The following is a 22,301-nucleotide window of genomic DNA, read 5'->3' on the forward strand; positions in this document are numbered from 1 at the left end:
CATTCCTCCTGCTTCCTGAATCTTGCAGTGCAGGATTTAGGGCAGCATCTTGTCAATCACAAGGGAGGCATGCCTTAAAGCATATAAGTTTAACTGCCTTCTGGACACTAAAGGGGATGACCATTTGCGAAGTAGACATCACGTTGTTCTCATTATGACCTCAAGCAACAGACTGAGCCCATAGATTTATCAGGAAAGTGTTACACAAAGCCACAGGCAAAGGGAGACACTGGCCATTTTTCCCAGACTTCAAATTAAATGGATTTGTTTTGCTACTGTGGGAGTCGCCCCCTGCTGGCCATTAGAAAAAAAAAAATACAGCTTCAAGGCACTTGTGCTTTCTGGCTTCACTTTTCAGACCTGTAATCTACATTCAGCTTCTTCTAGCACACAGATAAACACACATTCAAGTGTAACAGCCTACAACCTTTACTACAGACGGTTGTTAAGGAACACTTGGTTTAACTCGAGGCATAAATATGAAAAAACACTCAATCAAGGGACGCACTAACCCATCTGCGATCATTCATGATGATATAATAAAGCCCAAGAACACAGCTGGCACTGTTGTGACTCCATCACTGACCATCCTGCACTGACATCTGGGCAGACTCCAGCTCCGAGCTGCTGTGCAGGAACGTGGAGAACGTCTTGTTGTTCTTCTCCTTCATCCCGAAGATGTGGCTGTCCAAACTCTGCAGCAGCTCCTCAGTCCGTAGGTTCTCTTCCTCCAGGAAACGAGTGACCACTGTGTCTGTCAGCGATGCAGACAAAAGGTCCTAAAGAGGGGGAAAAAAATGCAACTTTAGGATTCATCACCCCAAAAAACTAAACTAAATGTTACAGGACATCAATTTTGATGAGGCTCACCTCGGAAGAGGGAGAAGAAATCTCTTTATAGCTGCTGGTCAGAGAGTCTCCCGGGCTCGAGTTTTGTCCATCAGCTGCAGATTTGCTGGAGCTTAGCACAGAGTTTCTCGTGGACAGTCTTGTTGTGGTGCTGCTGCTGGAGGACGAGGAGGCAGATGAATGAGGCCTGCTACCTTGGGACTGGCTGCGGGACAGACCTGTGGACGTCTTGGACGAGGTTTGAAGTTCTTTAAAGAGCATCTGGATCTCTCCTTCATAGCGAGTGGTGTTCTCTAGAGCCTGAGCTTTTCTGACTTGCATGTTCTCCTGTGGCCTGTGACAAAACAACACCCCAAACTATTTAAATCTAATATGGAAAAAACACTTTATATCTTAGTTTTTACAAAATACTGAAAATTTTCCTCTTTTACAGGCGACCGCTGATGGAAAGTAGCCTGTCTGTGTACATATACTCGCTACCTGTTATACGTAGGTTGCTCTTGGTCAGTCGCAGCATGGCTGAGCACAGCGTGTTCATATTTATCCTGACTGTTCTGATTGGAGGCCTCAAGTTGTGACTGCATCTCAGCGAGTGTCTGCCTTAACTGCCGATTCTCCTGCTCCAGGCTGCTCAGAGAAGACACATAACTCTCCCTCAGGGAGGCAAGCGGGGAGCCTCCCCTCTGTGGAGCGATGAGTGATTCAGGGGGTTAAAAGCGACAGAGGAGTGATTCGGACTTAGTAAAAAAGCACAGAAGAGGCACAAAGAAAAGGCTCCTGTCTGTAACATGAGTGATGACTGATATCGAAGCAGACAAACCTTTGGTGACTGAGGCTGCAGTCTCTGCAGCAGACCTTTCAGGTGCTGGTTCTCAGCCTGTACCATCTCCAGCTGTGCATGAGTCATCTGTGAAAGAATGAGAAAAATGTGATGAACCTCAAAGAATACAACATAATTTCACATTTAGCATAAAACAGGCTGCATTAATCTGCCAGAGATACAGAATAAATGCTAAGAAATAGCAAACCAGCCGTCAGGAAATCGAGATTTGTGAGTAAGTGTCTTATTTATCAAAGCGCCTGTAAAAACAAATTTATACTAAATGCAAAGTGAAAGCAAGTGTATGTGAACACAGATGAATCCATTCGCATGAGTTAAAGATTTTTCAGCCTTTGTGATTGATTATACTCCTCATGTTGAATATAAATGTACCAATATTTCTTAGGTGGGAAACAAACAGGCTCTAGAGAAGGGGTGTCGAAATCCAGGCCTCGAGAGCTGGTGTCGGTTAGTTATGTCTATAACTTCTGTTCCCTGAAGGAGAGGAACGAGGTACAACACATAAGTATGGGATATCACGCCCTCGCGTGTCCTGGCTGAAGAAACCTTTATTCACGCCTTTACGGCAGATGACGTGTGATGACACGCGCAAGGCCCCACCCGCACATATAGCCGCTGCCATCACCATCATCCCTCAGTTCGATAGCCGCTCTTCACCGAGCCAACTGCTCAGTGGGGCCACCCTGTGTTGTACCTCGTTCCTCTCCTTCAGGGAACAGAAGTTATAGACATAACTAACCGTTCCCTTTCAGTCGATTCACTCGGTACAACACATAAGTATGGGACCTATATACACGCCCCGCAGAGCAGCCACCGAACCGGAACGGGACCACCACATCCTTAGTGAGTGGTAGACCCAGCAGAAAGGACAGCATGAGCCACCGAAGGGGCTGTAACGTCCAACCGATAAAACCGCACAAAAGTGTGCGGCGACGCCCAATTAGCCGCTGCACAAATATCAGCCACAGGCACCCCTCTAAAAAGAGCCCATGAGGTCGCCATCCCCCTGGTGGAATGAGCTCCCACCCCGTGGGGCAACGCAAAACCTCCGGTGCTGTATGCCAGCGAGATAGCTTCTACAATCCAGTGGGACAGCCTCTGTCTGGACAGAGCTCTACCTCTATTCGGATTAGCGAAGCAGACAAACAACTGGTCACACAAACGCACATCCCGAGTGCGCTCAATGTAGGTGCGTAGCGCACGCACCGGACAAAGAGAATGCACCCTCCTCTGCTCCTCAGATTCAAAAGGAGGGGAGCAAAAGCTCAGCAACTCAAACTCCATTGAACTATAAGATGCAGGCATGACCTTGGGAAGATAGGCGGCATTCGGACGCAATACGACCTTGCGGCCATCAGGAGAAAACTGTGTGCAGGCAGGATGCACAGACAGCGCATGAAGGTCCCCCACTCGCTTCGCCGAGGCCAAAGCGAGAAGTAATGCGGTCTTATACGAAAGAAGTTTCATATCTACCGACTCAACGGGTTCAAACGGAGGGCCACAAAGGGCCTCCAGCACCAAAGACAAGTCCCAAGCCGGGACACTGGACTTAAGCACGGGCCTCAGCCGGCGAACCCCTTTCAGAAAACGCACGGCGAGGGGATGCGCACCTGGTGTCACCCCGTCAAAACCGATATGACAAGCAGATATAGCCGCTAAATAAACCTTGATCGTCGAAAACGAAAGGCCTTTATCCAACAGCTCCTGCAGGAATGTCAAAACATCCACAATAGAGCACTGAAATGGGAGAGTGTGGCGGTCCTGGCACCATCGCTCGAAGGCTCGCCATTTGTAAGCGTACAAGCCTCTAGTAGACGAGGCCCTGGCGCTCTGAATCGTCGCTACCACACTAGGTGGCAGACCCTTAGCAACCAAGTTTAACCTCTCAGCAGGTAAGCATGAAGGTGCCACAGATCCGGGCGCGGATGAAACACTTCCCCCCCCGCCTGAGAGAGGAGATCCCTGCGGAGAGGAAGCTGCCAAGGACTTGCTGCAAGCAGGCTGATTATTTCTGCATACCACGACTTCGCGGGCCACCAAGGGGCCACCAGGATCAGAGAGAGGGAATGCCGACGCACCCTCTCCAGAATTGGAGATATCATTTCCACTGGGGGAAATGCATACAGGAGCACGTCTGGCCATTGGTGCGCTAGCGCGTCCAAGCCCAAGGGTGCATCGTGGTCGATTATGGAGAAGTACAGGGGGCAGTGAGCATTCACCCTGGAAGCAAAAAGATCTATTTGCGCCTTGCCAAATAGATCCCAAATCTGAGCCACTATTGAAGGGTGTAACCTCCATTCTCTCACCAGAGGACCCCCCCTGGAGAGAAGGTCCGGCCCCAGGTTCAGGTGGCCCGGGACATGGGTGGCTCTTAGAGTCAGAAAATGAACACTGCACCATAACAGCAGAGAGCGAGACAGCTGCAACAGGGGAAGAGAGCGTGTTCCTCCCTGCCTGTTTATATAAGACACCACTGTTGAATTGTCCGTCCTGACTAAGACATGCTGGCCCTGCAGGACTGGACGGAAACGCTTTAGAGCTAAGAACACTGCTAACAGCTCTAAGTGGTTGATGTGCAGCTGGCGCTGAGCCGCGGACCAGATCCCTCTCACTGACGCACCCTCGCACAGCGCTCCCCACCCACTTAGGGAAGCATCTGTGGACACCACCTTGCGAAACAACACCCTCCCAATCCGAGAGCCCTGGTGCAGTAGCCCGGGCTCCCTCCAAGGACGGAGAGCTAGCATGCAAGACGCAGTTACCGGCAGCCTCCTCCGGAGGTGACGCGAAGCACACAAACGGTGAGAGAGAGTCCAGCGTTGAAACGCTCTCATTTTCAACAGCCCAAGCGGCACTACGGCGATCATAGATGCCATCATGCCCAACAAGCGCAATATCGTCTGGAAACGCAGTCTGCGTCCCAGCTGAAATTGAGCGAGGCAGCGATGAAACGCGGCCACTCTGTGCTCTGACAACCGTGCGCGGCTGGAAAGAGAGCATATTTCCAGACCGAGAAAAGCGATCTGTTGACCTGGGATTAGCGAGCTCTTCTGAAAGTTCACAGAGAACCCCAGTGTCTGAATGTGTGACAGAACCCGCGACAGCTGCGTCTCCGCCTGTTCTCTGGAGCAAGCCACGAGAGCCCAGTCGTCCAGGTAGGCCAAGATGCGGATGCCCCTCTTCCTGAGGGGCGCTAGCGCTGCCTCGGCACATTTCGTAAAGGTGCGGGGAGCGAGCGACAGCCCGAACGGCAGCACTAGGTATTCGTAGGCTACGCCCTCGAATGCAAACCTCAGAAACTGCCTGTGTTTCGGGTGTATAGCGACATGAAAATAAGCATCTGTTAGATCGATTGTCGCAAACCAATCTCCCGGGCCGACTGCACTCAGGAGCTGTCTGAGTGTTAGCATCTTGAACCTGTACGTTCGCAGGTACGTGTTCAAGACTCGCAGGTCGAGGATGGGACGAAGCCCTCCCCCTTTCTTCGGAATGACAAAATAACGGCTGTACCAACCTTTGTCCGTCTCCGAAGCGGGGACCACCCGTATTGCTCTCTTCTGTAATAGCGCCTGTATTTCCTCTCTGAGTACCAAGGCTGCCTCGGGGTTGACAATCGTGTTCACGACTCTTTGGAAACGAGGCGACTTGACCCGGAACTGCAACCGGTAACCCATGGCAACGGTTTGCAGCACCCACGGAGAGGGGGCGCAAGCGCGCCACTGAGGGAAGTGAGCAGCCAGCCGGCTGGCCTGCAGCACTGACGGCGGGGCGCCGTCGCCCCCCAGTGTGTCTGCAGGGGACTGCATCCCCTGCCTGACCTGGCTCATTTCGCCTGCAGGTTGAGCATTTGAGATTGTTTGAGAGTAAACAACACTCTTTATTGATTGCAACATGGGAACATGTACATTTATACATTTTGTTGGGTGCACCCTTTCCGGGGCATAACAATGAAAAACAGCGGGAACACTCGATGTGGTCGCTTGAACATTCAACACATCTGAACCGTGTGCAGGGGTTATGTGCTTGGGAGACCGCGATAGGGAAGTGCAGCGCCTTCTGGGGCTGACAACCTGAACAGAACTTAAGCGGCACCTCTTGTGCGGCAACAGAGGGGTAAGAGCAGCGTCTCCCTGCTGCCGGATCCCTTCCCCACTCGCAATCACAGCTAGGAGGGCTGAGGCTTCTTCCTCCTGGGCGTCGGGTCCCGTCGGGGGCCCGGGGGAGGGCCTTTGCCCCAGGCCGACTGGCGTGGAGCTCGGGCCGGAGTACGTGCTCTCGCCGGCGGCCCTCCCACTCCAGCAGTGGGCGCCGGTCTCTTGCCAGCTGTCAGAGGAGCGGCGGGCCTGTGAGAGCTAGCAGTGGGCTTGGGCTGGGGCTGGCGTCTGGGGATGATGTCGCGCAGAGCTTCCGTCTGCTTCTTCCTCAGATCGAATCTAGCCTGAATGGCTTCAAGTGAATGTCCGAATAACCCAGCCGCAGACACTGGTGCGTCCAGATACACAGCTCTGTCTCTATCAGGGACGTCGGAGAGGGTCAGCCACAGGTGCCTCTGCGCCACCACTGTCGAAGCCATCCCTCTGCCCAGGGAGAGCGCTGCACAGCGAGACGCACGGAGGATGTAATCCGTGGTGACTCTAACCTCGTTAAGAAGAGGTGACAGCGGGCTGTCCTCCGGAACCAGCGATCCAAGCTCCGCCAGGCACATTGCTTGGTACGTCTGGAGCATGGTGACGGAGCTCATGGCTCGAGCGGTGCCGGCCTGAGCCCGATAAATCTTCTCCAGCTGCGAGGCCGAGAATCTGCAGTGCTTGGACGGCAGAGTTGCGGGGCCACCGACACCATGGTTATGGGACGGGGCCAGATAAGCAGCCAGAGACGGCTCCATAGGGGGTGGGTTAGCTAAACCAGCTCCCTCGGCGCCGTCCAATTCCATGTACTGTCCATAGCCGGGCACAGTGACGCGGGTAGACAGAGGTTTGTCCCATGACGCTGTTAGCTCGCAGAGAAAGTCTGGGAACATGGGGAGGCAGTTTTTGGCCGTTGCGGGCTCCGGTGGAAGGAAAAAACCCGCAAACCGCGACGGCTTCCGAGCTGGTGGAGGAGAGGGCCAGTCCACCTGCAGCTTCTCAGCGGCACGGCGAAACAGGGAGAAAAGAGAGGTGTCATCGTGGCCGACCGGCGCAGCAGCGGCGGCATATTGGGTCGACAATGAGCTCTCCTGCTCATCCTCCGACAAACCACGGATGTCCAGGCCGATGTCCAGCACGTCATCGTCTTCCTGGGGAGCGCTGGCGGGCTTCAACCCAGGCTGAAGCCCGTCAGCGCTCCTGCATGGTTCCGGTCCGTCATCGGCTAACCCGTCAACGTATTCCATGTGGTCAGCCCAGCTAATCGCGGGGACATCGACCTGAAAATTTTCGTCTTCGGACTCGGACGAAGCCGGGGCTCCAGACTCGGAAAGAAGAGGGTCATGCCGTGCGACAGCCGAGCGTCCCAGCACTCTTTCCACAAACGTCACCCGTCTTTCCAGGGTCGAGCGTCGGAGCTGGCGACAAAACGCACAAGCTTCGGGCTCCGTCAACGCTCTCCTAGCGTGGACGATCCCCAGGCAGACAGGGCAGGCATCGTGCTGGTCGCTGTCGTGCAAAGAGAAACCACATCCCTGAGGACAGGGGCGAACAGAAGATTTCTGCTTTGCTCGCTTCGGTTTGGAGTCCATTCCCAAAACGCAAAGCGAAACGCTGCACAAGAAAAACTTGAAAATAGCGCTCCGCGGGCAGCCTACGCACCAGCTGGGCGGTGGAGGCTAACACCAACAGGGGCAGTTAAGCTAGGTTCAAGTTGGCAGACAACGGAGCTAACTAGCAGTAGCTAGCTAGCCCAACTCAGCAGAGGTGTTCTCAGCGAGGTGAAGAGCGTAAGAACTGAGGGATGACGGTGATGGCAGCGGCTATATGTGCGGGCGGGGCCTTGCGCGTGTCATCACACGTCATCTGCCGTAAAGGCGTGAATAAAGGTTTCTTCAGCCAGGACACGCGAGGGCGTGATATCCCATACTTATGTGTTGTACCGAGTGAATCGACTGAAAGGGAACCTGCAGGTTTTAGATCTCACCCTGGGTCAACACATCTGAATCACATGATTAGTTCATTGCCAGGCCTCTGGAGAACTTCAAGATAGGGCTGTTCGATATCGGTTGTTTCGTGGTGTCGCAAAATAAACTGTTTACGGCAATATTTTTTCATCGTTTTGATGGACACTGTAGTGGCTATATTAATTTCTTAAAGTTCTCTATATCTCTTATATTTAATATAACAACACTACAGACGGACAAGCACCTGTTTTTATGCGTTATGGTTAGCAACAACGACGGTAACACCATCGCATGTCCACTTGTTTATGTTCCACATAAACCTTTCACAATAAAGCTCAAGATCCTGTTCAGACTTTTCAAAATAAACTGAATCACGTGAAAGAGCAGATTGTTTACGGATGAGAAGTAAAAAAAGAGCCGCCAGGTGCTAAAAAATAAACCTTAGACTCAAACGTTAGAACAGGCTTTTCCCCGCAGCACGCCGTGTAATAAATACTCACAAAGAAAACGGCGGCCGTTACAACTTATGTCTAAAAATGTATAGTTTCATGCATCGGTTAAAACACTCGACTCCAGCTACATGACGCGCAGCTGGAAACACTTCCCGCAAGTCGAGCTGCCCGAGATTCACAGAATTTACAGAAAATGTAAAATTTTTGTGATTTATATCGTTATCGGGAAGATAGAATTCTTATAGGGGGATATGAGATTTTGGTCATATCGCACAGATCTACTTCAAGACATGTTGAGGAGGTAATTAAGCCATTTGTATGAGCTGTGTTGGATCAAGGACACATCTAAAACCTGCAGGACACTGGCCCTCAAGGCCTGGAGTTCGACACCTGTGCTCTAGAGAGCCGATTACACAAACGGAGAGCAGCAAAGGACAGGACGTTACACCATCAGCTTGTTAAGGGTCTACCATTTTTCTGGTTAAAAGCTTCAAGTTTCACTGTCCAGTCCCTGCCCAGTACAGCATTCATGCAGTCCATTAATCTAGATCATTTATAAACTTGCTGTTATTAGCAGAAGATGCTTTAAGGGGCCTTGGAAAATCTCCATTTTTAAAGGGATTGCTGCTCACAGAGGCTCGTCTGATCATTCTAGTTTTCTCTCTAGAAGAAGTCTTTACCTACATAATCACTGTTTTTGTGAACTGGCACTGCATTCAACTGAATTAACTCACTTTGAGCTCAGCAGACTTCTTCTCTGATCGCTCCTCCTCATCACGAAGCTGCTGCTTGATGCTGGACGAGGAGGCGCTCAGACTGGCGACGGCGAGGTCGCGCTCGTGCAGCTCGCTGGTCAGCTTTGACACCTCCTTTCTCATTCCCTCAACTTCGCCGCTGTGAGTCTGCCTGGCCCGCTCAAGGTCCTCTCTAAGCTGTAGATCAAACGTAGGCAGGACATGAGGTAGTGACGCAGAGCTGATGTTAAACAACAAGAACAAGAATGAAAAAAAAAAAAATGAACAAAAACAAAAACACAGACCCTTTTCGCTTCAGCCATAGAAGAGTCACATTCCGCTTTCAGGCTTCGCAGTTCTTGCTCCGTCTTCAAGTTGTCATCTCTCTGTTTACTCACCACCTGCAGCCTGAGTCCAGAGAAATAAAAGCAATGACTCGCACAGAAAAAAGATCTGAATGAAATCCACTGACAACTCTGTGTGCTCTGCATTTTTTTTTCTTAATTTACTTCAGGTCGATTTCAGTGCATATGCACATTTAAAAAGGATCACCGAGGTCCAAAGACATTCAAAAGCTACATTGCATAAATATTCAATATTCCCACACAAGGACTAAAAAATATTAGCATCACTCTGCAACTTTTTGCTCCCACGGTTCCTTTTCTCCTGATAGCTACATCCTAAAATACGTCTGATTTGGAGAAAAGTGATTCGGTCTGTAATTTTTCTTCTTGTGATATAAATCAGGCGCACCCCATTCCCACTCACTCACTATTTGCTTCAGCACAAGACAGGACTAAAAGGAGTAAAAGACTAAAAAACAAACTTGGGTTTTGGACTACAGGAAGGGGCGGACTAACATTACCTCTCTTTGAGACATGCCAGTTCAGCCTTGAGATGACCCTGATATGCTTGGGCACCTTGGAGCTTGGCTGCAGTCTTCTCCAGCTCTCGTCTGAGGATTTCCACACCGGTGCAGCCCTGAGCTACCAGACAGTCTTCCAGAGAGCTGCACAAGAACATCACGCAAACATTCACAGGATGGCAACCTTTATGATGGACAATAGCTAATTGTTTTTCCCAACAGAAAACATCAGAAGATGAAGAAAAGATGTTAGGGAGGATGTGTTGATTCATGCAGGCTGGATAAAAGTATCACTTCATTACTGATGTTGTAATTTTAAATAAACAGGTTTGTTCACTAGGGACGGGAGAACCATGAAACAATCATTAAAGATTAGAAAAACTACAGTATGAAAAGTACAGACCGTGGCTGCAGTGGACACTTGTTGTGGTTTTCAACACTCGGGTCGTATTTAACAGTCGCTGACAGACCAACAACAGCACAAGCAGGAGTAGCCCACAGACCAGTTATACCACATTTTTCACACTCCCTACATCTACAACTGACACAGTCTGCAGGTAGATGGCCAGTTTGCTTAGCATTTAAAGAATTTGATCAGCTCTCGTTTTGGCTGCAGATACTTCAGAGTCAGTCACTTGGAAAGCTACAGTGCTACAAAGCAATATCCTGCCTACAGTGTGGACGCAGTACGCCCCCTTCTGTATAAGTTGCTGAACTACATCACTAGACATACACCCACCGAATGACTTGATCTTTAGCTTGCAGTGCTTGGTTGAATCTGGCTGTTTCGTTACGAAGTCTTTGGCGCTCAAGACTGGTTTGCCGCACAAAAGCATCCTGGGAGTCCAGCTCCTCCCATTTCTCAGAAAGCACCTGCAAAACAGCGGATCATCAGCTGATTAAAAGATATTTTAACCTGGCACCTATGAGGAACTTTGAGCTTGTAAATGCTTAACTGAAAAATCAACATTAAGAGGTTTATGGGCACTGGATTAAATGTTGAAGCTCAGTTTCTCGACACTGATAAAGTTGATCGGTAGACTAAAGTCTTTTTCATTTTCTTTCAGGCTTAATACATGTCGGAGAAACTTGTTGTGAGTGTTGTGTAATTGAAAATCTTCAGTCCTATCACCTTCCCCAGGTTTCTGAACCTACCTTCCAACTCTCAAGTGGTCGGAGACGCTCCAGTTCCAGCTCCTGCGTGTGCAGACTTCTCTGAGCTTTTTCCAGCTGAGAGCGCAGGCGCTGCACCTCCAGACAGCAATCCCTGTGCTCCCTCTCCACTTGGTGCGCTGCCCACTGGGACTGGAAACAACAGAAAACACGTGGTGAATAAAACAAACAAGCCTTTGCTTTCTTTACATGCTGAAGTCACTGAACTTACTTTTATGTGTGAGAGCTCATCTTTCAAGCTCTTATTCTCGGTCTCCAGGATTGTGAGCTCCTGCCGGCTCTGGGTGCGCTGTTGCTCCCACTCCAGAGAGCGCTGATGATATTCCTGCAGAGAGAGGGGAGCTTCATTATACCTCACATACCCAGAAGACGGCAGCAATCCAATGGCATGACTGGGGTGATGTCAGGGTTCACCTTCTGGAGGTCTGTCTCTTTCACTCCTGCGTTAGCGTCCTTGAGGTGTTTGCGCTGAAGCTTATGGTAACTTCTCTTTAACTTATCCAACTGCAGGAATAGAAACGCACTTACTATATTTGAAATCATGCAGGAGAGTGAGTACAAACAGAAAAACTGTAAACTTCTGCCCAAGCAAAAGCAGAAAAGATTTGTAACAGACAAGTTTTCGCACCTCTTCACGGAGTTTGCGCAGTTGCTGCTCGTACTTGGCGGCTAACTCTTGTGGACCCGTCTTGACATCTTCAAGCTGCTTGCGGAGTAATCCAATCTACAGTCATGGGTGAGGACAGTAATGGTGTTGGAAAGAGTTAATATGAGCACTCAATTTATGAGCTGTGTTAGCAACTATCTTATATTGAGGCTATGCTCATTACCAGCTGCATATTTTTATTTTTGGTCTCTACTCAAAATGCTCTTTATTTATTCACACTGAGCCTTGACGCACCACCCCACTTCATCGTTGGTGCCCCACAAAAATTCCAGGTTCACAATCTACAAATTTTATCATCATCAACAAAAATAAAGGATCCAAATCTAGTTTTACTTAAATAAAGGCTAATTTAATCATATCAACAACATCCATTTTTCTTTTCCTCATCTGACGTTGCTTTGTGGCGGCAGCAGACAAAGCAACGCCGCTGGGAAACCTTCAAAAGGGAGCAAGTGTCCTGATTAGAGGCCATCTCAACTTGCTCTTTTTAACAGCGAGGAGCAGTGCCTCGACTCTGAGCTCCCTCCAGATGTCCTGGCTCCTAATCCTACCGCTACGCCCAGACTCACTTCAGCTGCTTGTATCTACCACCACACTCGTTAGGTCATTCTCCAGATTTCAGCACGCACTTTAGGAGTTTGCAGGCACATCACACTCCATGTTCCCATCACTTGTGACTAAGATCATAGCCTCAGACTTGTAGGTGCATGCCCTCATCCTGGCTGCAAACTGCTCCACTGCATGCTGATGGTCATGCTGTGATGAAGAACAATATCTGATGGATGCAAACTGACTGAATAACCTCATCAGGAATGCCGAATCTGTAGTCGGCGTGAAGCTCATCAGCCTGGAGATTCTTTTAACCTCACTGTCTGAGAGTCTGCTGCTATCAGACTCTTTAATTCATCTACTTGAGTCAGACCCACACATACTGATCAAGACTAAACACACCTCACTGCACTCTGCCACAAAGTATATGTGCACACCTAGCAGCACCTTTGACCTGTTAATGTCCCAGAAACATTAATGTTAATACGTATGTCCTTTTATATTTATATCTTGAAGTTTCGCTGATCTGATCATTTGCACAACACAGGGATGTGATTTTGAGGTTCCCACAATGGACACCACCTCACACCGGCTACACTTTGACATCCTGTCCACAAACATCACTAACAGGATCGAGGGAGGAGTACCAACACTGGATCAACACGTGTACACATCATCATTTATCTTTTAGAACTTTGCTCCTGTTTAGTATAAACTCTTAGGCTCTTCTATTTCACCTCCAGGTCCCTCCGTTCAATTGTGCTCCTTGAGTTTAAAAGTTCCTCTTCTCTACTTTTCAGCCTGAGCTCCAAGGCGCGGTTCTCATCTTCCCACTTCTTCTTCTGATCGTTGATCATGATGTCAATTTGTCGCATCAGTTCCTGAAGCTCCGGCTCACACGATGAAAGGACTGAGCTGAAAGACAAAGCCAAATAATGAAAAGGGTGTAATTTCTGTAAATGCTCATGGCCCAAGTTAGTTCTTTAAGCGCAGTGCAACTTACCTCAGATCAGGGCTGTGCATCGACCCCAGAAAAGCCTCCATCTGGTTCAAAGTAACGTCAGCCCTGTTAGTAACTTAAAGCGGACTTGCTTTACGGGTGCTTCACGTGCCCTTTCCCCACGCAAGAAGTTTACTATAACTTAGCAACCATACACGTTACTAGCAACCCATAATACACAGCGAGCTAAACCATGGCTGACCTCACTGCTACACGGAGGTGGTTTCTGCTTACAGCATTGTTAGCTGCTGGCTGTGGCTGGTCCGTGTCAACTCATCCAACTTTATTTGTTTACATCACTAGCTGGACTGCCGAACAGCGCGCTTCCTGAGGTATGGCGGTAACTCCACCACTGCATGTGATGTCAACACGCTGTACGTAACTTCAGAGCACAGGAAGCAGCTTGTTTAAAATACTCAAAACAGACCTGTTATCCACACGCCTAGCTATGAAAGTTCGTATTTGGAAATTCCCTGTTGCCTGTAACGATTTTTTAACAAATATTATCATAATATAGGTCATCTTGTTGGCTTCTTAGAAGATTAAAGGATATTGTCAGACATTCTATGAACACGTGGCTCGTTGGTCTAGGGGTATGATTCTCGCTTCGGGTGCGAGAGGTCCCGGGTTCAAATCCCGGACGAGCCCAATTTTTGTACCGTTAAGGACTGTTGACATATTTACTTCAAACATCTGCAGTGAATTTTTGTGGAGTCTACGTAAGTGGTCAGCACTGCTACCAGTTTTCAAGCTAATGCGCGTTTTCACTTCTGAATTGGCTTGTGGTTGTGTTCTGGTGTTCTGGGAATCCGTCCCACCACACTAAAAACTCTACCCGTTGTTTCTGCGCATGCGCCACGCGTGCGCAAAAACACAAACCCCAAATTGACTTCATTTTTTTAGGCCAATGTGAATATTTGTTATGGTTATGATTAGGGTTATGGTTACGGTTTGTCAGAAGTCACTTTCAAATTATCGTACGTATAGGACGATTTGCCAAAGTAGGACGGTCTCAGAACCGGTGATTTATATGCTGTGCCAGTCACGGTAGAAACCAAGAAAATAGTGTAGGGTCCCTACTCTTTGTGGTCAGTTGTATTTTTGGAAGGAAAAATATTTCTTACGTCGATTCCGTCCAAACAGTTTTCAGGAATTTGCTGACATCGGTTAGTCCTTATATTGAGGTTGCGATTATATTCTCTTATAGCGATGCGATGATTGTTGATTAAGTACATTCATGGATGTGTTAACATATAAAAACGCTACCACGGGATTCCCTGCAACTGGCTCGTTGGTCTAGGGGTATGATTCTCGCTTTGGGTGCGAGAGGTCCCGGGTTCAAATCCCGGACGAGCCCTCCTTTTCTATTTTTCCTAAAGGATATCAACCCTTTTCAATTTATCTTGAAACATAAGGATGTTTTTAATGTTAAAGCTAACTAGATTACTTTTTCTGTTTGACTACACCCGCCTTCCATTGCGTCATTTCCCCGTTTCTCCACCTGCCTGTTGTCAAACACTGAACAAAGAGCGTCCCAGCCGCTCTGCTTCCCCAGCTGTTATGCTGGGTGGGTATGGGGCCGTGAGAAAGAGAAAGAGCTAGAGACGTTTCTGTTCCGCCCCCACAAACCCAACAGACACTCCTAACAGGAGGCAAACGAGCCGGCTTTCTGACACCATTTACTGCAGAGAGGCTGAGCTGTGCAGCCAAAGACGGACAATAAATTACACGCAAAGGCCAGCTGTAAGTACACTCTTTATTATTATTATTGAAACATTTTTCTTTCAAATCAGCATAAGATATTAGATGGTAGTGTATTTTGGTATATTGCTGTCCTTTCTAATCAGCTCCATTGTCTGGAATAGAACATCAATAATCCTACAATAATCCAGATTAACCTTTATTTAAATATTAAATTATTAGATCTTAATTGGACATCTTAACTACAAATGTAACTTAAATTTGATGCAGCAATGCTTCTAATAGCTAATAAAAATGTTTTTTTTTTAATGTATTAGAGAGTCACTTTGGTGAGCTTGGGACCTGCAGGAGCCATCATCTTCACCATTGTTTCTAAACACCGGACTTGCAGAAAGCCTTTTCACACCCATTAAAAATTTTGATTTTGTAGAAAAATCATTCATTCCACAAGTTGTCGGGGTTGACCATGGTTCTCTGTGAGGATGGCGAATGTAGCGTCTGCCTGTTGCCCTACTCCCGGGTGGAGAGGATCCCCCGGGTGCTCCACTGCAGGCACACCTTCTGCGATTCGTGTCTGGAGAGGATGTCAACGGAGAGGAACGGTCTGCTCACCGTGGGCTGCCCTTTGTGTCGCCGGGTGACCTGCATAGGCCGAGGTCGAGGTCTTCGAGAAGCTCTGTGGGTCAACAGCAAGCTGTGGGACCAGATACCGGAGGATGTGGACGTAAGAGAAGAAGAGGAAGAGGAGGACGGAGAGAAGCAAACAGCTGCACAGGAGAGGATAGAAGATAAACAGTTACAAGGAGAATGGTGGGTTTATCATTTTGAGTCTTTAAACATTACAACGTGGAAGTTGAGGACTGTAAATGTTTTAAATGGCAGAAAATGAGAACAAAACCTCTTTGGAGGGAGTGCTGAATATAAAATTCCTGTCATACTGAGTCATTTACACATTAGTGCCGAGCAGTCCATTTGTCCACACAGCTTCTCATTAGCGCCTCGGCTCTACAGCATTCTTCCCAAAGCCCAGTCTGACACGAGAGTCTTTTCTCTTTTCAGCATTTCCTCGAGATCCGCCAGAGCGAAGCTCAAACTGCCCACGTTCTTCAGGAGGTTCAGCCTGACGAAGCAACACCAGGAGAGAATCGTGTCTGGCAGCAATGTGTACGTCCTGAGTTTGTAGCTTTTATTTACAGATTATTAGTAAAAATGATCACTTAAATTTTTCTGTTTGTTTAATCTTAAAGGGAAATGAAATCCTGGCGCAGACTTTCAACAGAAGAGACTTTTTAAAAATACGAAAACTGACAAGTGGCCGCTCTCAGGAAGAGAAGACACAACTTTGAAGGGAAGCTGTGGTCGCTGGGGGAGGAGGATTCATTTGTGATCCTGTCAGGACACGGTTTTGTCCTCAGCCAAAGGTGCTCCGTCTCCCCATTATTTATTCTAGGATTAATTCTCCCAGCCGTTGCTGTGGGATTTAGTTCAGCTGTCCCAGAGCGGCTAACACCCGTAGACCTAGACCCCCTCAGAACAGATGGTCCCCTCTCCATTTCAGCTCCTGAATAGCCATCATAACTTATTGTTTTCTGTATTTATGATAGCTAGGACATGAAGTATTTAATAAAACTATTTTTGAAACAAGTTTCCATTGGGTTTTATTGACATCTGAAAGAATCATGAGCTTTCCTCCTTTACCGCATGCACCATTTATGACACATGAAGTATTTAAGTGAGTGAAGAAAGTGAAGCCAGGAGGGGATTTCTGAATATAATTTCTGTGGAGAAGACGCACAACAAAAACCTGCCACAAAAGACTCATTCAACCACGAAAGTGGATTATAAAACTCCATTCACCGAGCATCTGGCACATATTCCACGTTCAATGATATCTGCAAACTGGATCATCACTTTCTTTTTGTTCCACCTTATGTGCACGTTAAACCCGCCCGACATATTTTAAAGAAGATACGTTGAGAGGACTATGATGTGTTTGTTGTCTCAGTCACATTAAGGTTAGTGCTGTTTGGATGGAGCTGAAAATCTGTTAGTTGTCACACTGGTTTGGACTCAACTGTTAGCCTGCACACTCTTAGTCATGTATTGGCAGGCGGTGTGTTATTCTGCCTTTAGATACCATATTCCCACGTTTAAGTGTTAAATGACTGCCAAACAGGAAGCTGCTTCCAAGTTCAAAACAAGCTGGCAGCCACGGGGGCGGGCTGGACGGGAATGTATCAGGAAGGCAGCAACAAACAAACACGCACACGCATGATTGTGTATATGGGAAAGAACCAGTTTCAGTTTTGCAATGTATTTACTGGCTCTCAGTGCAGGCCTGATGGTGGTAATACCCAAGATTAAAGCTGAACAGAACAGGAAACAACTCCCAGATTGTCTCAGCAGTGGTGGGATAATGTAGATAACTGACTTCAGTTAGATTTGGAATGCTAAAATATAAAATTACACTTTTCCTGGAGGATAATTTAGGCCTAGCATCAGAATTAAATACTGTGGTAAATTACACCAACCTAAAAACTGAAGGCCCGCGTAAGCACCTGCAGGTTTCTTTGGTCAGACTGATTAATGAGGCAGTTATTTACCCCGGAGCCGCAAAAATATTTTCAGCTCCAGCGGGGAAACTTTGCAACAACGTCATGGTGTAAGATCATTTCCTCAGTACTGCATTGCAAACAATAGTACATTCCTGTTTGAGTATCTGAATTCACACAAACACTCGCAGTACAGAATAATACGTCTGGGATTAATTAAACAAATTAAAGATCAACTTTCATTCTTGTGATTGAAACACTACGTTATTACCTGCACAGGTGGCCTAGAAAGAGTCACCATTTAGTTTCTGTTTTACAGCTGGAAACAGCAATGAAATCAGCAAACCGTCATGAGTAGAAACTGGAGATAATCGTTATTGAGTCAAAGTAGAAACCATGCATGCCACGACACGTGTGATAACTTGACACAATAATTCCTTATTGTGACCTACACAATGAGAGAGTGCACATAACAGCAAGCTTAAAGTCATGACAGTACAGCAGTTTTAGCATTATCCAATCATCTCAGGGTTTTTATTGCGTCCCATATTTTTTTGTGTTGTAGTTTTCAAAAGGTTAAAATTTAAGACAGACACCTTTTGAAAGTCTGGCTTTTATCCAGTGTGTATAAAGGAAACCTTTGATATTTTGTGTTAGTAATACAAAAAGAAGTTTTTAATTTACTGTATCATTGCTTTTTTAGGCTGCCAACAAAGACTTAAACTAAGATTTTTTATTTTTTTTTATTTTTTTTAGGTAGGTGGGACTGGATCTGGGTTGGAAATGCTCTGACCGTTTACAGATTGTTTTACAGCAGCTCTACGTCCTTGTTTCAAGAACGATGACAGCCATGTCCATCTTTTATATAGTCTTTGTTTTTTCTCTGGCTAAGTACAAATGGCCAAAACTGTCAAATTAAAATTATATAAAGAAATACATAAATGACCTATTAAAAATATAAAATTAAAATAACGAAATATAGTATAAAGATACAATCAGGTAGCAATTATTTAAAATATATATAAATACATTGTATTTGCAATTATATTTTTTAATTAATCTTATTTTCAGCCGTTTATAAAGTTCATGAGCGCAGTGATTCAAGTAGAGAGGCTCAGATCTCCTTCTCCCCGACCACTTCCTTCAGCTCCTCTGGGATATTATCTCCAGTGTAGGCCTACCTGGGGCCTCTTCCAGTAAGACATACCTGAAAGCCCCCACCTGGGAGGCACCCCCACACAAATCTTATTAAAATGTTTTATTTATTTCATTTATTTTGGATTTTTACAGCTTTGGTCCTCCAAAGCTAAGGAAGAAAGAAACGAAGAAGTAAAGTTTATTTAAGAAAAGTCCCGTGCATGACTTTGGTAATAAGACATCTTTATTAATCATTTGGAGAGACATGCTAGATTTCTGTACAGTGTGAATGGAAAGCCAGAGCACAGGGCTTCCCCCCCCACATCCTCAAACACACAACGCCTCCCCCAACAAGACATCTGCTGCATCACTTGGTCCATTTCAGGAGAAATGTTAACAGGAAACAACGAAACAAAGGTGGACTTTTATATCGAAGGGGAATAAATACGAGTGTGTGAGTGTGTAATGATCAATCATTTTGCTGTGATTTGAAACATAAATACCTCCCTCCTCACGAGGCAGCAACACAAAGAGAGTAAACATTACAAGACTTTCATTTTGAGGGATTCAAACTTAAAATCCAACCTGCAAAACAGTATGTTCCAGTCCAGATCTCCCATCATATTTGACCAATCCCGTCTCTCACTAGTCTTATTATTTGGCTCATTATGTGGGTTAGAAAGGTTCACTAGCTTTCACCAGAGTGCTCCCCCATTTATTTTTTTGTGTGGTTTTTTTTTGTGTGAACGTGAACAATTCCTACATGTTTGATTCTACTCTAAGACACAGTAAATATTATTATTTTTTAACCATGTTTCTAAAACATCAACATCGTCACTCTAAATCTAAAACATGTTCTTAAAAAGTGCAGGAAAGATTTCACCTCAAAGACAAGTCAAAGTAGTGTTCTGACTGACTTCACAACCGCCACGTAATCCTACGACTCTGGACATTTTTAAGAGCCGTTTGCAACCTTGCATCATACAAACGGCAGCAGTCAGTTTAGGTGCTAGTATGAGGATCCACTGGTGTCAAAATTACATTTGTACGGCTGCTGTCTATGTGGCCAAAACATGCCCGAAAAGTCGCCCTGCTCGTTTTACCGGATTTGAAAAAACTGGCCGCGTTTTTTAAACTTTCATGTCTGTTCACAAAAACGAGAGACAAGCAGAGCAGCACTTAAAAAAGACGAGAGCCTCATCCAATATAGGATTTATACTTATTACAAGGGATAAAATAAATAGAAAGACACATGACGTCATGGCATCATCTGGAGCAGAGTCAGTCCCAGACTAGTGGGTGTTTTTGCCCAACAGCAGCAGATCTCTGCTGACCCACCTCGGCTGCAGGGTGGGCATCAGACACGTGTGCCTCTAAGTACAGGGCATTCATTGCTGGTTATGATTTTTCCATTCCTTTATATGACGATAAAACTCGAAACTTGAAACCTGCACTGCAGCCACAGGCGTGTAAAGGAGCACCAACTGTTGGGTGCTTTCAAAGCAGAAAAATTAAAAGAGATCTCCAGACAAAAGCTAGGGATCCTTCATCCAGGGAAAACTTGTGACTTTTTCTTCGTCTGCACAGACACCTAGTTGACCGAAGGGCTCTCGCTCAGTCGGCTGTGCCTGAACTGAATTAAATACTAAGTGAGTCTGAGCTTTTAGGGAAGAGCATTTTGACATGTAACACAGTAAAATCTTTTAAAAAGCCAGCTCTGTAGCATAAATGATGGAAAAATAATGATCAGGTGAGGTTATAGAACTTCAGCAGACTTTTGGCACTGAATAATCATCAGTTGACTTTGCTCTAGACTTTGATCAAAAAAACAAATGAAAGAGACGCAACCTCACCTCATCACTGGACTATGGATTATCTTATATTAGTTTAAGAGACAGTCTGACTGCATCTTTATTTTACGAGAAGCCAGAGTCAACGTCTGTCCATGGTTGGTTTTTCACCATCATACCGACAGCAGTTTTTACGTCGCTTCACAGTCACAGAATCACTGCAATCATTTGCCTCAAGATTCTGTTGGAAGCCTGTTTGCACTGCATGCATTGCAAACACAGCTGACAAATGCTTAGTGTGTCTTTGTGTGAACATAATTATGGCACAAATGGATCCTCATACTACAAACATAAAAAACAACAACAACAACAAAAAAAACTCATCTCAGTGGGAACACGAAACGACAGTTTCTATGACAATCAGAAATGTCTTTGAATTAAGTGACTGTACATTTACCATGAAGCTTCTCATAACTTCATATTAACCTGAAAGGTCTACATGTGCAAATTAGTCTATTGTCAGGAATGAAACTGATTTACAATGTTAAAGGTCGGTTTGAACACAGAACCGGTCATCAGGGAACTTTAGCCTGTCCTCTGTGACCCAAGGCGAGGGCTTTGATCCTCCGTTGCTCGCTTACAGTAAGTACACTGTATGTGCATCATAATCACAAACACCAAGATACCACACAATGCAACAGCAGCTGACAGGTGAAAACAGTGACCCCGAAGTTGCCGTAATGTGGCGAGGATGATGCGACTTGTCAGTGGCCCTCTATGTGACTGCATTCTAACGTTGCCGATGCAGAAAGCACACGTTTACACCCACACACACGCACGCACGCACACACACACGACAAAAACATATCCTCTAGTCAAGTATACAAATCCAGTTCGCAAACAAACAGACAGAAAAAAAAAAGACTTGGACTAGTCGTCATCCGAGTGCATTGAGTCACGGGTGTAATGTTACCATTTACATATTCAAACTTGTGTACACGGGTAAACAGTACCTATGCTTAAAAACTAGGCATGCATTAGATACTCGAGAACTTAACTTTGTCCTGTAATGACTCAAACACCAAGTTATGGATCCCACCTGAGTTATGGGCAGAAGGGAAGTTGGAAAAAAAAGGTCTATTAGGAGTTACACAAGTTTTCAGTGGTTACAGTTTGGGGGATTTCTGCATTTGCCCATAACAGCAGTGGCATCCATAAAAATATATCCAAGCCTACCGTCTCTTGTCCAGCTCTCACACACAGAGCTTGTTGGGTCATTCCATAAAAAACAAAAAAGAAAACAAAGAAAAAGAAAAACAACAAAAAAATAAATCAACAAAATCTTAAAAAGTTCCCACCTGGCTCCCTCAGAGTCAGCACGTTGTGTATGTACAGTAACTTCAAGATATTTACTGAAGTCATGCAGAGTTCTACCTTCAGACTATGAATATTTTCAGGCTTACATAGGCTGACATGTTTAACCCATTTCACAGAACATAACAACACCAATGTTGTTTCATAAGCCACATTCAAGCGTGTTATCACAGGAGGACTCACAACAAGAAGATCAAAATGTAAGTCACATTTCAGATGCTATAACCTATTTGGATCAGCCACATATCTCACTTTTTTTTTTTTTTAATTTCTCCACTGAATTACTAGAAATACCAATGATATTTATGTCACTCTACAGATCCTATCATGTTGACAGCCTAACACTGATTTGCTTTTTTTCATCTCCTGAACTTTTATAACAGACAGAAATCAGTAAGGTGAAATAAAAAATGTACTTTAGGGGTCTGTAACTCAGAAAATATTCATAGTATGTGTTAAACACTAATGCTATTGTAACACTTAACTAACACTTAAACACTAATGTTATTCTACACTTAAAAGA

The 22,301-nt window shown here is 46.0% G+C and overlaps 2 protein-coding genes and 2 non-coding genes across 4 annotated transcripts; 3 read left to right on the plus strand and 1 right to left on the minus strand.

Moving 5' to 3' along the window:
- Nucleotides 1-578: 578 nt before the first annotated feature.
- On the minus strand, nt 579-13,445 carry cep63 (centrosomal protein 63). The gene is made up of 14 exons (XM_085347881.1): nt 13,228-13,445; nt 12,962-13,139; nt 11,637-11,732; nt 11,423-11,512; nt 11,220-11,333; nt 10,991-11,140; nt 10,575-10,708; nt 9,836-9,979; nt 9,276-9,378; nt 8,971-9,168; nt 1,670-1,756; nt 1,330-1,532; nt 871-1,183; nt 579-779 (listed from the first exon to the last, which is right to left on the minus strand). Exons 1-14 carry the CDS (start codon nt 13,266-13,268, stop codon nt 579-581), a joined length of 2,052 nt encoding a protein of 683 aa, XP_085204007.1. The 5' UTR covers nt 13,269-13,445.
- A 355-nt stretch (nt 13,446-13,800) lies between these two features.
- On the plus strand, nt 13,801-13,872 carry trnap-cgg (transfer RNA proline (anticodon CGG)). The gene has a single exon. It is a non-coding gene; the product is annotated as a tRNA-Pro (tRNA).
- Nucleotides 13,873-14,509: 637 nt separating this feature from the next.
- trnap-ugg (transfer RNA proline (anticodon UGG)) lies at nt 14,510-14,581 on the plus strand. The gene has a single exon. It is a non-coding gene; the product is annotated as a tRNA-Pro (tRNA).
- Nucleotides 14,582-15,391: 810 nt separating this feature from the next.
- Nucleotides 15,392-16,235, plus strand: LOC146607691 (uncharacterized). The gene is made up of 3 exons (XM_085348845.1): nt 15,392-15,735; nt 15,985-16,089; nt 16,173-16,235. The coding sequence occupies exons 1-3, from the start codon at nt 15,392-15,394 to the stop codon at nt 16,216-16,218; spliced, it is 495 nt and encodes a 164-aa protein (XP_085204971.1). The 3' UTR covers nt 16,219-16,235.
- Nucleotides 16,236-22,301: the final 6,066 nt, after the last annotated feature.

The sequence above is a fragment of the Diplotaxodon limnothrissa genome, linkage group LG23, assembly GCF_057381915.1.
Source record: "Diplotaxodon limnothrissa isolate DT_005_m linkage group LG23, D_limnothrissa_male_GT1.1, whole genome shotgun sequence".
Classification (NCBI taxonomy): Eukaryota; Metazoa; Chordata; class Actinopteri; order Cichliformes; family Cichlidae; genus Diplotaxodon; species Diplotaxodon limnothrissa.